At 42.0% G+C, this 17,714-nt stretch overlaps 1 protein-coding gene across 2 annotated transcripts; it reads left to right on the forward strand.

Moving 5' to 3' along the window:
• Positions 1–1,823: 1,823 nt before the first annotated feature.
• Positions 1,824–16,724, forward strand: znf711 (zinc finger protein 711). Of its 2 annotated transcripts, XM_080416028.1 has the most exons (9): positions 1,824–1,959; positions 5,534–5,618; positions 5,736–5,847; positions 8,893–9,672; positions 10,094–10,240; positions 11,986–12,171; positions 12,581–12,694; positions 13,215–13,349; positions 14,144–16,724. In XM_080416028.1, exons 3-9 carry the CDS (start codon positions 5,769–5,771, stop codon positions 15,322–15,324), a joined length of 2,622 nt encoding a protein of 873 aa, XP_080272154.1. In that variant the 5' UTR covers positions 1,824–1,959; positions 5,534–5,618; positions 5,736–5,768; the 3' UTR covers positions 15,325–16,724. The 2 variants fall into 2 exon arrangements, with proteins under 2 accessions (XP_080272154.1, XP_080272155.1); XM_080416029.1 differs by lacking the exon at positions 12,581–12,694.
• Positions 16,725–17,714: the final 990 nt, after the last annotated feature.

A 17,714-nucleotide genomic window follows, 5' to 3' on the forward strand; every position in this document is an offset into this window, starting at 1 on the left:
GTAAAAGTACAAAAGTATTGGTATCAAAATGTACTTAAAGTACCAAAAGTAAAAGTACTCATTGTGCAGAAAGTCCCATTTCACAAGTTCAAAGTGTATAAAAATCTTTAGAAAATAGTAGACCTACAAGCTCACAATCTCACGACGCATTGTGAGCTTGTAGATCTGCTATTTTCAAATGGCCAAAATATAAATAGAGCTGAAGTGGTTAATGTATGTTTAGTAATACAAATCTAAATCTAAAAAGTGACTAGTAACTAAAGTTTTCAAATAATTGTAGTGGAGTAAAAGTACAATATTTTCCACAGAGATGTAGTGGAGTAGACGTAAAAGTATTGACAATTGGAAATACTGAAGAAAGTAAAAATACCTCAAAATTGTACTTAAGTACAGTACTTGAGTAAATGTACTTAATTACTTTACACCATTGCAAATAGTCGGGCCGGATCAGCGCTGAACGAGGCCACCCCGCCCTCCCTCTGGAGTGGCTACACACTACGTCCCATCGCCCGGAGGAACAATAGCAATACTAATTGGCTAGTTGGTTGCCCGGCAACTGCTGAACGTTGACAACATAGTAAATTGCTCAAATTATGACAGAAGAACAATCTCGTAATAATGGTGTAATTGACGTTGATTAATATTTGACATTTCGATGGGACAACAACACTATCCACATGATCGTGTAGCTACGAATCTACTCGGTGGACAGCAAGTACAAAAACGGAGATAGATGAAAGTTTAGGTAGCTAGTATGAATAGAATATGTTATCATCATTATACTGCAGACAGTACATAATACATTATTAATACAAAAAAAAGGTGCAATCCCTCAATGATGCTTTCAACAGGGTAAAACTGAAGATAAAACATTATAACCTACTCATACATTAGTAATTAAAAACCCATTAAAACAAGACTTTTAAAGAAGTATACATCCAACAATAACATTGATTGATTCAATATTGTATTAGACAGAAATGCAAACAGCACGAGTACAGTCATACACGTGGTCTAAAATGATTAACACAAAAAAGCCCTGTGGACTTGTTTCCATTGAGGTCCATGTTCAATTCATCAACATAGCATTAAAAAAAAGCATTACCACTAGCGGCCCTCAACTATAATTAAACCAAACTCCAGTTGTACATATTCACATAAATTAGTTAGTAGCTAAACATGAACACCTTTTAGACTTGTGTAAACTCAGAAGCGTCTGAGCTTAAAAACTAGTTTCTTAACAAAACGAACGGGGGTCTGGAAGTAAACCTAACCGGCGCGGTTCAGTGTTGCCATGTCCGCTTATTCTACGCGACTTTCAGCTTGTTTTTCTGTATATTGCGTGTAAATATTGGCAGTTACTGGTTGCGGTTTTTGGGGCTTGTTTCTAAAGTGTACTTGCATATTTGGGCTTGCTTCCCAAAACGTTTTTTAAACCAGTGATTCTCAAATATTTTCATGAAATAGTTGTGCCAGCGCAGCGAGCATTTGTGTTGTTAGAATGTTTAAAAAATATTCCACATTTTATTGGAAGAGTTTTTAAAAAGAGCAGATCTACAATCTCACAAGTGTGAGCTTGTAGATCGGCTATTTTCAAATAGCCGATGAAGTGCTCATGTGTAGTTGTTGTAGTTGCTTCTTTTGGGCTTGTTTTCATAGTCCTGGTTGCTTATTTGTCTCGCACGACCTGGCAACACTGGAACCTAACCGGCGCGGTTGCCTGGAGCAACCAAAGCGCCCAATCACGGCGCGGCCATTCGCCCGGGCCATGGGATGCGGTCTGTACGCTTCGGTTTGTCAGGAAGCGACCTGATTGGCCGAGGCCTAGCAAAGAGCGCCCGGGGATCCAAACCAGCAGGCCGCACTTAGCTTACCGTCCAAAATAAACCCCACGTACAACACACTGAACCGACAAGGGGGATAAAACCACCGCGACACTCGGACACACTTCGTTATCAGGTAAAATTACCCGCAATCCGTTGGAAATGCGTATTGAAACGGCCGCGGGGGCCCAGTCGGCCGCAGCGGGCCTCTTTGAGCCCGAGCGCCCAGAACAACATGGAAGATAACCGCGGGCTAGCCGTTAGCACGCTAGCTAACGCAAGCCAGACGGTTGCTGCTGTGGCAGCCGAATAAAAGGTGTAGAAAATACACGCTGACGAAGATACCATTGGCTGGTTATTTTTTATTATCATTTTGTGTGTTTTTTTGCACAGTGTTGGTGCATTTTGGGGTATTAACGCCGTTTGAATAGCGGCGAGGTGTCGGTTTATTCGCATTGCATATGTTAGCTATTTTGGCTAAACAAGATGGCGCCGGGCGGGGGAGCAGCCCTGTTAGCCTGGGTGGCTAGCATGGTGGCTAGCTGTTAGCAGCAGTGGGTGGAGGGCAGGGCGGTAACCAGCTAGCCAGGCTGCTGTTCATTGCATAATGCTTGCAGTGCTTTCATTGGCGGCCATAAATTCGGGGCATGTCGTGTGTTTTGCTGCAGAGAGTCTTGGGTCTTGATGATGAATGGTGTAAAGCACTGTTTCCCAAAAATGTCAAAAGAATTTCATACATTAGAAAATCAAAGAAATTCCATACATTGGAAAACAAATGTTTAAAGAAGTGGTGAAAATAGCTTATCTACAGATCTGCTATTTTCACTTGTTTGGGTCCCGGGCAAATGTCAAATGTCTCTTTTGGCTTTGGGTCTTTAGCTAAAAAGTTTGGGGACCACTGCTTTAAAGAGTCACGAATAGCAAGGGAGATATTCGGGATTTTATATCAAGAATAGAGTTTGATAAGATAACCCACTAGTAATGACGAAAGTATCTCCTGCTCCTTTAAAGCCACTGATGGTATTTTTGGACCCATTATTGACCGGCAAGAGACCCATTTGGACTAAAAAAAAACAAAGTGGTTCTGGCTTACATGTATCAGTCCAGGCAGCCTGAGGGCAACAACAGACCCCTTGTTATCTGTGATGATGAACTTCCTCCAAGTGTGTGCATGGATGATGATGATGATGCTTCAGGTTGGTGGAGGAGGAGCATGTAGTGCTCCCAAAACGCACAGGATGGAGCCACTGGGCAGAGGAAGGAAGTTCGCCACTGAGTCCACACACCCTTTAAAGCAGTGATTCTCAAACTTGTCAATTTCAAGAACCCCCTAGTTTGATATGCATTAGGCATCGGAGCCCTAATTCATACGATTGTTGTTGGCGTTTTTATATTGTCTGGGACCCCAATCTACATTGTAAAATCCTCAGTGCTAATTTAACATTTTGTACACTCAAGTTTACAGACCTGTATTTGGTTCCTACTGTCAGTCATGTTGCGAACCAGTGCTTTAAAGGCCCACATAGGCATATTAAAAAAAAAACAGAATTGTGTTCTAACTTGAGGGGGACATGGGAGAAAGACAAGAGCTTTGCCCCCAAACGCTCTGGATTGGAAGCACTCGCCGTCGTGTATTAAAAGGGATATTTCACTTTCAAACATGTCATTGGGTCATTTTAATGTCTACTCAGGCTTTTGTGAGCACCCCAGACAGCCTTTAAGTTGCTTGATTCAGTATTTAGACATTTGATATTCATTTTATCAGACACGCCCCCTTCCTGTACACACCCATTGTAACTTCAAACTCCATTTTAACCATGTTAAATTCATCGAAGAACACCCGTTCTTGGTCCTGGTGACTGATCTTGTCCTTCTAATGCGTGAGGAGACCATGTTTTTTCAATTACTTTTTTTCATTTCCCCCCCAAAAAAAATGAATGAAAAAAGTAGTTGAGAAAACATGGTCTCCTCACGCAGTAGAAGGACAATATCAGTTGTCAGGACCAAGAACGGGTGTTTACGATAAATCCATCATGGTTAAAATGGAGTTTGAAGTCACAATGGGTTTGTATAGGAAGGGGGCGTGTCTGATTAAATGAATATCAAATATCTAAATACTGAATCAAGCAAATTCAGTATTCACAAAAGCCTGAGTAGACGATGAAATGACCCCAAACAGTGAAATATCCCTTTAACTTAAAACGCTCTGCTCTTAGTGGGCTGATGCGTTTTTATGTTTGGTTTGTTCATGCAGGTGTCAAAGTTGCCCCAGGACAATTACATGTGGTCATCATATCCAGCGTGCCATTTAAAATGTGCTCCCACACATGGTGCTGAAACAGCAGCTATGATGTTTGTATCAAACTAAATATCTTGTCACAACAAGTGAAATGTTGCTGCACTGAATTTGACTTGTTGTATATCCATATATGCCAAGTTCTAAGCCAGACACACATGTTAAAAGCTTCTATCTGGAACTTATTTTAATGAATAAAATGTTTATTTTTAACCAATGTGTAGTTAATACAATATAACTGGTACTTCCAGTGGTTGGATGTGGTCTCCCTACTCTTCCATTGAGACATTCTTACCTTGGTGCCTGGTAGGAGTAGGACACCTACTGGTTGACACAGTGCCCTGCCTGGCACTCATAAGCCCAAAATCTCCCTGGCCAACAAACAGTGTATTCCCTCTTGCATGAGCGGTAGATGTTGGGTAGGGTTTCCCGCACAGGAGATCTGGGTTCGAATCCCAGGTTACAATTACCCCTCCGTCGGGAGAGGACATAAAGCTTATGTAATGGTTTGCCGCTTTAAGTGTCATTAATCCTGGGCTCTGTATTACAACACCATACTTAACACTAACAAGGGGTTGCATTCTTCATGCATGCACACTCATTACCCTGGTTTCTCTTTCTTTTATCAGCCAGTATTAAGCGTTGCAAGGGTAAGCTGATGTGGAGTGGCTGCTCCTACTTTATTTGTCATTTTTACAGCGTGGTTGTTAGCTAAGCCATCTGGACAGGGTTGGTCTGTATTTCATCACTGCAAACCTTTTATGTCCATTGTCCAAAATGGTTTGTTCTGTTAAAGCTGTGTTCCAAATGGTTCCAGTGTAAGTTATTCACTTATTTAATCACAAGCTCTTGTCATTGGTTCATTTATAAAACCCACAGACACACTTAACCACTTTCACTTTCCCTTGTGAGCTTGTAGATTGGCAATTTTTTGCTACTTTTCAGTGACTCTAGAATGACAAAATATAGGGCATTAATTTACAAAGACAGCAACAATATATGTCTGCCCCTTCAAAAGTAGACCAATCACAGCTCATGCTGCTATGTGCATGGCATCACGAAACACAATCATCACCGGCCAGGACAGCCTGACATTCCTGGTGACGTATGGTGAAAGTGAAACTTATGCAGAGAGACATTTTTAGAGTTGGGTCATAGTTGAAATTCTGTGCATGTAAAAAGAAGAAAAAAATCAGTGGAGCTCTTACTTACACCAACATTGTTCTTGTGAAGTACCCTTGTTAGTTGTTAGCATTTATAAGCATTTATAAAGATGTCCGTTGTTGTTTGTGCAGCTTTATTTTATCCATAGTTAAAGGCTGAACAGGCAAGCCCTGTCATTATTAGTCTTTTTCGCTTTTGCACCTTTTTTAAATGTATGACAACCGTGTTCTGTATTTTCCTTTGCATGCAGGACTATGATGACTGCAGATGGAAGGGAGTGCCGTTAATACCTTACTGGTTTCCTTCTGAAGAGCCTTGGCATATCAAATGTGAAGGTATGCATCTGTTCATGGTCCGTCTGACTAGTCGGTCTGGTCAGTCCTTGTCGTCACATTGATGTTGAATTACACACAAAGAAGTGTGTTATGCAAATCCCATGCTGTATGTTTCAGTCTTCTTTTCTGGGAGAGAGAGAGAAAAAAGACATGGACCAAGGCGGGGGGGTGTTGGAGCTGCACACACAGGAGCTGAAGATGCCCCATGCAATGATCATGCAAGATCTTGGTAGGTGAACAGAGTAGACTGAGTGACTGACTGTCTCGTTTTGAACAGCGCTTTTCATCATAAATCCAGGGCTTTGCAATAGAATAGTTTTTAATTTAATAGGAAGACACCCACGTATTATTTAAGTTGATGCACAGAGAATTCTCTTGTCAATCGTCTCCTCCTTCTTTTTGAGTTTGTTGACCATTGTTTAATGAAAAACTAAAACTCCATTATGGTAAATCTTTCATTTAATTAACTTAAATTCCAATTTTATCAATTCTCCCTGTTTTATTATTCCTATGTGACAGTTTCATCTGTAGTCTTTGTTTTATTCTCTTGAGTCCTTTTATCATTACTTACTATTCATCTATGCACTACATAAATTGCATATATTGCAAAATGTTCTTGGAATGATTGTAGGGTTGCACAATTAATCAAATTTTAATTGTGACCGTCAAACAAGTTTGGGGTCATTTTAACATCTACTCAGGCTTTTGTGAGCACCCCAGACAGTTTTTAAGTTGCTTGATTCAGTATTTAGATATTTGATATTCATTTAATCAGACACCCCCCCTTCCTATGCACATTTTAACCATGTTAGATTCATTGAAAACACCTGTCCTTGGTTCTGGTGACTGATATTGTCCTTGTAATGCGTGAGGGGGCCGTGTTTTTTCAATTACTTTTTCCACAAAATGTTTAGGAAAATGGAAAAAATAAAATACAATAAAAAAATGAAATAAATGAAAAAAGTTACAGAGAAAACATGGCCCCTCACGTATTAGGAGGGCAGTATGAGTCACCAGAACCAATGATGGGTGTTTTCTATGAATCTATCATGGTTAAAATAGAGTTGGAAGTTACAATGGGTTTCTATAGGAAGGGGGTGTGTCTGATTAAATTAATATCTAAATACTGAATCAAGCAACTTAAAAACTGCCTGGGGTCCTTACAAAAGCCTGAGTAGATGTTAAAACGACCCCAAACATGTTTGAAAGTGAAATATCCCTTTTAAGGCCTAGGCTACACGTATATGGATCTTTTTGTAAACGGATATTTTTAGTCCTCCGTTTTAAAAAGATCCCTGTCCACATGACAAAGATAAAAAAAAATCCCTGTCCACACGTAAACGCAGAAACGCATTGATCAGCTGCAAGTTTCAATTTTATATCAGATTTTATATTTACATTTATTTTATATATGAGGGGCCAAATGCATATATACATTTTTAATCACATTTTAAGTCCAAATACTTCTACAATTGTTACACATGGCATGGCTACAAAACCTGTGATATCCAGTCATTTTTGGGATATACAAGACATTGAAGGGTAAATTTAGGTCTGATATAGATATACCGTGCATGTTCAAATCATATACTTAACAATTATTACATCATTAAAACGCAGAAACGCATTGCCACGGGAGCGCATTTCTGATCAGCAGCAGACTGTCTAGCCCTGAAACATGTCTTACCATGACAGTCATGGCGCTACTTGTTCCTGTTTTTAGAATGTTATATATTTACAACCATACATCTACATAAACGTTCAAATTTCAACTATAAAGTGCTTACCCCACGGCAACGGATATTAAAAGTTAAAGCGCCTAGGTTTAAGAACCCTTATCTTCCGTATTGTTCAATAAAAAACGTTTTTTATTGAACCGGCCATTTTCTTCGAATTTTCTCAATATCCCGGGGCGCTATAACTTTTAATATCCGTGGCCGTGGGGTCAGCACTTTATATTTGAAATTTGAAAGTTTATGGAGATGTACTGGTTGTAAATGTAAAATGTTCAAAAAACAGGAACAAGTAGCGCCATGACGCTTGTGACAGACGAGCGTCATGTGAACCATGGCTAGATCAAGAACGCTCATCTGTTAAATTTGGCACAAGTCGTCAGAAAATGAATGTAGCCTACAACCAATCTTAAATTTGTATCATGCCATCTTTACTAAAGACACATGTGGAAACGTGTGGTTGGCTTTACCATACAACGTTCGGAAACGGGTCAAAAAGACCCGCAGCAATTCTGGATGAAAATGATGTTCGTCTGATGCGCTTTGGTGATGTGGATCTGACTATGAACAACAGCAGTGAGGTTTCTGTCACTGCCTGACTGTAATATAGGCAACAGTGTACAGTACAGTAGCCTACAGGCCAGGGTGTGAGCGTGCTTTGAGCTACAGTCTGATTATATTGTAGCCTATTAGCTACTGCATGTGTACAGTCAGCCTGCACGTGAAATTCAATCATTTATTCTTTGCGTAATTAATACCAAGCGCAAGCGCCAATCGTTCATTGTGCAGCTACATCAAAAGTGCGCGAGCGAACCGGATCTTTTGGAAAACCTTCACATATTTATCCGTTTACAAAATTCTCCGTTTTAGCAGCGAAAAACACTGTTTGCGTGTGGCTGAAAGGCCCAAACGCACACCAAAATGTGCGTTTACAAAAAGATCCATATACGTGTAGCCTAGGCCTAAGTTTTGGTATTCATTCTGAGATGCACAGAATTTACAGTACAGTATAGGTGTACATTTTGATTAAAACATGTCTACATTAGCAGGAATGTACATGTACAGTAGCACAAAATGAATGTGAAAGCAGTGCTACAGTATGTTTATGTGACAGTGTAATCAGCAATATTTTTATCACTAAACGCAATCGAATAATCTTGACAAATAATCGTGATTTCGATATTGATCAAAATTATCGTGATAATAATTTTGTTGCTTTTGGGCGGTGTAGCCGCCCCTATAAGTGGGTTTGGGACACCTCATTAGTACACATTTGCTGTACTGTGATTGGCTCATTAGTACACCCCTAGCTGTACTGTGATTTGCTGACTCTATTGGCTGACTCTATTCAGCACTGTGATTGGCTAGCGAGACACATGATGACATTAATAACCTATAAATAGGACTATGCACTTAAAAAAAAAAAAAAAAAATTAAAGTGAGCTTCCATCACTGTGACGCCCACTTCACACTGGGTGTGATTTTTTTTTAAATTGTGCAGCCCTAAATGATTGATACACTGAATGTGTTTGTGTTTGCAGTGGCAGGAATGGGAGGCCTGGCTCATATCGATGGGGAACACATCGTGGTGTCGGTGCCCGAGGGCATGCTTCTGTCCGACGTGATGACCGACGAGGGCATTCTCCTGGAGCACAGCCTCGAAGTGGAGGGCCTGGAGACACACGTGGTGGAGGGCCTGGAAACGGACATTGAAGGTCTTGAGGCGGAGGTGGTGGAGGGGCTACAGACCCATGTAGTGGAGCTAGAAGCTGAGGTGGAAGTGGAGGGTCTGGAGGCGGAGGTGGTGGAGGGCCTGGAGACGGAGGTAGACGTCGAAAGCCTGGAGGCCCACGTCGTGGAGGGCCTCGAGGAAGAGGTGGAAGTGGAAGGCCTGGAAGCGGAGGTGGTCGAAGGCCTTGAAGTGGACGTAGAGGAACTGCAACCTGAAGGGGTTGAAAGCCACGAGGACATGGTGCCCTCAGAGCATAACGTCATCATGCCTGAGAACATTCTGGGGACAGAGGTGGCCATAGAGGAGGCTCTGGACCACCACCATCACCACGTCTTGACCTCAGACCTCATCCAGGACTCGGACCACCACCATCACCACGTTATGCCAGACCAGGTGTTTGTGGCAGAGCTGCTGTCCGAGCACCAAGAGAACACCCTGGATGAGCAGCTGGTGTCCCAGGAGGTGATGGTCACGGAGGATGACTCGGAGACCGTTATCCACGAGGAGCTTCCAGCCGAGGCCGTCGCCCTGCAGACGGACGAGGATGACGACGCCAGAAGCAGCTCTGAAGATTATCTCATGATCTCTCGTGAGTTGAAAGAATTTGAATGCTGGCCACTACATTGGCCACTACATATAACGTCGCTGTCGGGCAGAAACCTCCCATCTCCATATTCTAACTTTTTTTCTTCTTTTTTTCATAAATTGACGCCCTACTTGATCATACTACACTGAGTACAGCGTCACACAAAAGTATCAAATATAGCAGATCCCCAAGCTCGAAACGTGGCTCAAGTCAAAACGCAGCGCAAAGTGATGCTTGTATATTTGCTACTTTTGCTGTTTTTGAATTTGAATCCTGCAAAGTAACAGTTTTGGACCTGTGAGGTTTCCACCAGACAGAGACGATATAATTTTTTTTTTGTTATGTATTATGCAATTGCATAGTTTAAATCTTTGGTGACACGCCATTTTGAATAACAAAAACATCTAATTAAAAATGACTGCAGTGGATGAGGTTGGGGAGAAGCTGGACATTGGAGACACGCCTCTGGAGATCAGCACTGAGGTCATGGAAGATGAGGAGAGCAAAGAGGACGATGGATCGGAGGTCATCAAAGTCTACATCTTCAAAGCAGAGGCTGACGATGATTTAGGCAAGTGGAATCGTCTAGACTATATCATTTTTACGACTTGGCCAAGGTGCGTGCGTGTGTGTGTGAAAAACTGAAAAGTTTAAGGAATACTTGGTGAAGTGAAAGTTTAGCCGTAGTTGGGGAGCCCGGTGGCTCAGCCAAATGTCTTCTAAATCCTACAGCAGTTTTCTGAAAAACAGATTGATTGATTGATTGAAATTTGTATTAGGCAAAAGGAATGTAAAACAACAGTTACATTTATAATACTTTTTGTCTAAAAGGTAGGACCAAAAAAGTCCTGTTGCTATATCAGTGGTTTTCAAACTTTTTCATGTCAAGGACCCCCAACATTATATGTATTTGGCCGCGGACCCCCTTCTGAAAATATCTTGTTCCAGGGACCCCCAGAAGCAAAGATTTGAGTTACAAAGATTTTTCAAAAATAGCAGATCTGTATATCTGCTTTCTGCTATTTTTCAATAGCCAAAGTATAAAAATAATGGTTTAAGTGGTCACACAAATGTGTTCCAGGGGGTGGGTGGGTGGGTGTGTGTGTGTGTGTGTGTGTGTGTGTGTGTGTGTGTGTGTGTGTGTGTGTGTGTGTGTGTGTGTGTGTGTGTGTGTGTGTGTGTGTGTGTGTGTGTGTGTGTGTGTGTGTGTGTGTGTGTGTGTGTGTGTGTGTGTGTGTGTGTGTGTGCGCGCACTGATTTGGGGCAGTAGAGAATCTTGCCATTGCACACTAGAATCCATTAGGTTGTTGTTGTTACAACCTCTGCAGACCTTACTCCCCGGCTTACGAATGGATAATTGTCTTATTTTATTTAGTAAAATCAATTACTATTATTAGGTTTGATCCTCCTCCCACACGGAGAGGCAACTGCACAGAGCAGATGCTTGTGAGTGACGAGGACCCGACTTCCAATCCGACTCCTGTCTTGTCTCGCACGTCTCCCTTCTTTCTGACCTCTGTTTCCTGGCTCTACATTCTACTATCTAATAAAGTAAAAATGGCCAAAAATCATCTTAACTCTTTCACTGCCAGACACACATCAAATAGAGTAGTACCGCCTGAATACCAGCACACACTCATCAAACAGAGTTGGCACCGCTTACTCACAATGGGTGTGATGTTTTTATTCTCATTGAGCTATCATTCAGATTATTAGTGGAAAACACAGTCACTGTAGAGAGACAGGGAATTGAGTGAGTGCAGAGCGAGGGAAATGCATGCAATACAGATCTCCAGCTCAGTGGCCTTGTAGTTAGAGCGTCCGCCCTGAGATTGGGAGATCTCGGCCCAGCCGGGTCATACCAAAGACTATAAATATGGGACCCAATGCCTCCCTGCTGGGCACTAAGCATCAAGGGTTGGATGGATTGCAACATATTAGCATCATGTCCAGGGGGTGTACTTGTACATCGTAGCCGGGGGATGTACTTGTACATCAAGCCGCCTCACGCAACAGAAACAGGAGATGGGCTCCTGACCTAAGGGCCACATGGCTCGAGAACCGTTGGTTCCCAAGGCTACTTACTAATTTATGTAAACGCAGTCAATGTAGAGAAAGGGGAATTGAGTGAGTGCAGAGAGAGGGAAATGCATGCAACACAGATCTCCTGTTGGGATCTAACCACGGACGTTGCAATTATGTGGTCGGTTGTATTTAATACAACCGACCAATGCCCGAATAATAAGTATCCTGGCAGCTACCAGCGTTCTATGAATTTCATGGAATGTATTTTTTTCCCATGTTTCTGTCTGGTAGGAGGAACGGAGGTAATAACAGAGGATGATTACCACAACAGCCATCCTGATCTGGAGGCGGCGTCATCGGGCAGACTGGGAGTGGGCCGGGACAAAATGGTCTACATGGCCGTGAAGAACCGGCTCAAAGAGGAAGAGGAGGACGACGACGACGACGAAGATACCGACGATGACGACGAAGACGCCAGTAAGTGTGAAACAGGCCCTGCTGTTGAGCAGTGGTGGACAGTAATGAAGTACGTTTACTTGAGTACTGTACTTCAGATCCACAAGGTCACTTGTAGATCTGCTATTTTCACTTAAATTGATTTCAATACAGCAATGCATTTATATTAAAAATAATTTATACTTCGCAATTTGTAATTTTAAATACTTTTAACTCTAGTACATTTGACTGAGCAACTTTCACCTCTAGTGGAGTTAATATTTGACTAGGAAGTATCTATACTTTGACTGAAGTTGCTGGGGTTCAGAGTACTTTGTCCACCACTGCTACTGAGTGACCAAAACCCAAACATCAGACAGGAGGTCCCGCTAAGTGGCCCCAGGTCAGGTTTTAGGCGTTAAAACAGCGTTGTCTCTGTGACTGTTTGTAGATACAGAGAGAAACATGGCTGAGCAGGTGTATATGGAGGTGGTAGTAGATCAGGAAGACGACGACTCCCTAAGCAACAAGATGTTTGTGCCTGTGTCCTGGGCAAATGCTTATGGTAAAACATTACGGCTTGGATGTACACTGTTTTCATAGTAGGGCTGGGCAATTAACCAAAAAAATATTGAAACCGATATTTAGGATCAATAACTGACATATAACCGAATAATCGAAAAGCAAGTTTATTTCTTTCTTTTATTTTCCCCCCCTTATATATCAACAAAAAGGATACAAAGAAATCTAAATCAATTGGTCTGTTTCATCACTCAACCCTGTATTATATTTTGTTGTACAATGGTGGCATACAAATATTGTGAAAATAGCTGATCAGAGCTTGTAGATCTGCTATTTTCACTACATATATTTTTTAAAATAATCGTCAATTAATCAAGACAAAAATTTGAAATAATCGTGATATTGATTTGAAGTCATATCGCCCAGTCCTATTTCATAGCATGAGAAGTATCATAGGAAAAAAGTAAATAGAATAAACTGAATTCTTAAAAGTCTGAGCAGCTTTCGTGAGTTGATTACAATATATCTGTGTGGATAGTGATGAGCTGTGTGTGTCTGTGCAGGTAACAACATTGACCCGGTGAAGAATGGAACAGCAACGCCTTTTCTGCAGATCAGAGACGGACTCGGACCGAACCGCCCACTCAAACCTAGGCCCAAGAAGAAGAAGAAGGGAGAGAATCGGCAGTGTCAGACTGGTATGATCAGCCGCCCACTGTGACTCACATACAGGATTTTACATCATACTCTTATTATATTGTTGCGGTCGGGCATAAACTTCTTATCCCCATATTTTAACTTTTTGTATTTTTTCGTAAATGTATGCCCTACTTGATCATACTATAGCGTCACACATAAGTATCAAAAGTAGCAGATCTGCAAGCTCGTTCGTGCCGCGCTTTGAGCTTGCAGATCTGCTACTTTTGATATTTTTGAATTTGAAAACTTAACAGTTTTGGATATATGATATATGGTTTCCACCCGACAGAGACGATATAATCTTTCACTGGTATATCTTTCACAATAACCTTTTTTTTTTATTGTTTACCGGCGTAGACTAGCATGTCTGCCCTGACACCCACATCAAAATGACACATTTATTTATATGTATTTTAAGTTAATACATACAGTTTCAGACAGTGTTGTTGTTGCTTTTCCAAAATATCCTCAGCTAGGATATTGCAGCATTTGTTTTGGAACGGTACTTAAGTGGTTTTGTTTCAAACTGAATTCTGGGAATCGCAATTTAGACCATAGACAGACATTGTAATGACAACGGAGCTACCAGAGGTGTCACCAAAAAGACTACTAAAATGAATGACTTAAACATAACCAATAACAAACTGGAAATATTTGTTGATGGAATGACATGGCACTAGCTGTTCCCGAAAGGAACAGCTAGTGCCATAAAGGAAGAATCATACATGGTTTTTAAAGTTAATTTCCATCATTTTAAAATAATTTCTCTTGTCTGGTTAATCTCCTCTCTCAGCTGTGATCATCGGCCCAGACGGCCTGCCGCTGACCGTTTATCCCTGCCACATTTGTGGGAAGAAGTTCCGCTCGCGAGGCTTCCTGAAGTGCCACATGAAGAACCACCCGGACCACCTGCTGAAGAAGAAGTACCAGTGCACTGACTGCGACTTCACCACCAACAAGAAGGTCAACTTCCACAACCACATGGAGAGCCACAAGCTGCTGAGCCACCACAGCGAGCGCTCTCCCGAGTACACGGAGTACGCCAGGCGTTACCACGAGACCAGCCCCCTGGGCTCTGACAAGCTCATCGTCAAGGACCGCGAGCCTAAACTACACCACTGCAAGTACTGTGACTATGAGACGGCCGAGCAGGGCCTGTTGAACCGCCACCTGTTGGCCGTGCATAGTAAGAACTTTGCCCACGTGTGCGTGGAGTGCGCCAAAGGCTTCCGCCACCCGTCGGAGCTCAAGAAACACATGCGGACCCACACAGGCGAGAAGCCGTACCACTGTCCGCACTGCGAGTTCCGCTGTGCGGATCAGTCCAACTTAAAGACTCACATCAAGAGCAAGCATGGCGCCGACCTGCCCTTTAAGTGCAGCCACTGCCCGCAGGCCTACGCCGACGCGCGGGAGCTGCAGCGTCACATAGAGATGGTGCAGGGTCACAAGACGCACCAGTGCCCGCACTGCGAGCACAAGAGCACCAACTCCAGCGACCTGAAGCGCCACATCATCTCTGTGCACACCAAGGACTTCCCACATCAGTGTGACGTGTGCGAGAAAGGCTTCCACAGGCCGTCAGAGCTGAAGAAGCATGCGGAGACGCACAAGGGCAACAAGGTGCACCAGTGCAGGCACTGTAACTTCAACGCCTCGGACACCTTCACCCTGAGCCGCCACATCCTGTCCCTTCACACCAAGGACCTGCCCTTTAAGTGCAAGCGATGCCGGCGAGGCTTCAGGCAGCCGGCCGAGTTAAAGAAACACATGAAGACGCACAGCGGCAGGAAAGTCTATCAGTGCCAATACTGCGAGTACAACAGTACGGACGCTTCTGGCTTCAAGCGGCACGTCATTTCTATCCACACCAAGGACTACCCCCACCGCTGTGACTACTGCACCAAGGGCTTCAGGAGGCCTTCGGAGAAGAGCCAGCATATAGCCAGGCATCACAAAGACATGTTGATGTAAACATGCCATGACTCACGCACACATACACACGCACGCACATACCTGTTCACACACACTTCTTTCCCTAGCAAATCTGTTTCACAACCCCAGAGGTAATATAAGGCTTTTAAGAAAAAGATTAAAGGATGTAGACTGATGATGATGAAGATGACAGCAACATTTTAATAGACCATTCTGTGTTCCGTGTTGAAATAGGTCTAATACACCCCCACCACCACCTTCACCTCCGAAAGTGATGCGAGCAAACGTTTTTTTTAAAGAAAAAGGAAAAAAAGAAAGTGTATTCATGTTGTGGGACAGCTGTAACTTTTTTTTGTCTTGTTTTGCTGCAGAGGAATCACATTATGAACATATATTCAGGGTTTCAAATCTTCTATATTTTTATATCCACTCAGCTGAAATGCTGCAAGAATGACAACTGTGTCCTGTAACATAGAAAGTGGTGCTTTGTGACCGTAATGCCAGTTCTGCTTTGCGACGACGTGGAATGAATACAGGAGAAACAAGCCTCCCTCTCTCCACACTACCAACTAGTATCATTTTGTTCCTTTTCTAACCAGCTTTTACTCTCGACATTTGTTTTTAAATGCCATTGTGTCATTAATTTGAGGCGCAGGAAGGGCCACTTTTGAGATCAAAAAGTAATTGTTTGGAGCAATGTTTACATCTATAGTACACCTTTTTTTTAAGGGTATTCCATGAATCTAACCTCTGTACCTCATTTCTTTTGTATATTGTATTTTCCTTTTTCCTCACAAGTCTGAGCACTCTAAAATAATCATGTAATAATGTATATTCTGTTGTAAATGTAAAAAAAAAACTATGTTTTATGGGTGTTTATAAATGGTGAGATTATTGGCAATGTCTGGAGAAAGATGGAATTGAGGTGCCATTGATTACATTGGTGGAATATCCCTTTTAGCGTAAAAAAAGAAAAATGTTTAGCTTACTTGCCGATGTTGGCGATTATTAGACGGATTGATGCCTGGTAACCCCTTAAGTGATGGCTGTCGGGTCTTACCGTCTCATCTAAAGCCTACGGTATGCTTCGCCACCCGCCCTAAAATAGCAGATTTACTTGTGAGCTTGTAGGTCTGCTATTTCAACGTGCAACAGAGCATAAATTAGGCTTAATATGTTCCCCATGACACAGCCCTCTCCGCAGAAAACATAATCGCAATCAAGCCTTACATCTTCTGTCAAATTCTTTATTCTTATTCATGCACTGAACTCGGCTAATCAGAAAAAAAGTGGTTATTTTTAAAAATCTCAAACATGCTGTATAAATACCTTTCTGAGATAATTATGTATGTTTGTGTCAGTAGACAGCACTTTAATTACTTCTCCCCCCATTTTTTTATTATTTGTAACTTACGTGTATGGAGGGTGTATGTATGTATATATATGTGTGTGTATGTGTGTGTGTATATATATATATATATATATATATATATATATATATATTATATATGTGTGTGTATATATATATATATATATATATATATATATATATATATATGTATATCCCCCAGATAATGGACAATTTCTGAGCTTTTGTCAGTGAGTAAAATGGCATTGGGTGTTTGTTACCTCTCAGCCTGTAGGTGGGAAAGGATCACTCGAATTCCATGAACAATGAATTGTCATTGAAAGTGGTGCGTGAAGCCATGTATTATTCTGTTTTATGGGTAATTAATTGGACTTTGTGTTCATGTTCATGTGCTCACTAACATCAGCCCCCACACACACACACACACACACACACACACACACACACACACACACACACACACACACACACACACACACACACACACACACACACACACACACCACCACCACTCTAGTTTCTGTCAACTGGGTGAGTCCCAGACATGGGATTATTACCCTTGAACTCTGGTCAAGATATTGGCATTAGTCTTAAGCGTATTCATTATGCTATCTCCATTTAAAAAATAATAATTATTATTGTGGTATATACTAAAGTTCCATTCATTTCGTGTACTTCAGTCTATTTTTCTTTCAGTCTGATTGTTGAACTACTGGTGGGGAGGAACAAAAATAAACGATTATCTTTTTACACTTGGTTATCCTTTTTGCCACAAGATGGCAGTGTTGTCCTGTGACCAACAGGTTTCACCTCCACAAGCAAATGAGGGGAGTAAATTACATCAGTGATTGTCAATGTTTCAAGGAACCTCAGTTGGTTCTGCATTAGGCTACGGACCCCCATTAAAATTCTTATCTCTGGAACCTCAATCTAAGAAAACTATCATTGTCTCCGCCAGGCCGAAGGTTGTAGCCGGAGACTGTTTTTGCCCCTTGTCCGTGCGTGAGATTGTCTGTCTACCTGCCTGCCCGTCCGTCCGCTGCTAATCTCCGATATCCGT

The sequence above is a fragment of the Gymnoscopelus braueri genome, assembly GCF_963280865.1.
Source record: "Gymnoscopelus braueri genome assembly, chromosome: 20".
Classification (NCBI taxonomy): Eukaryota; Metazoa; Chordata; class Actinopteri; order Myctophiformes; family Myctophidae; genus Gymnoscopelus; species Gymnoscopelus braueri.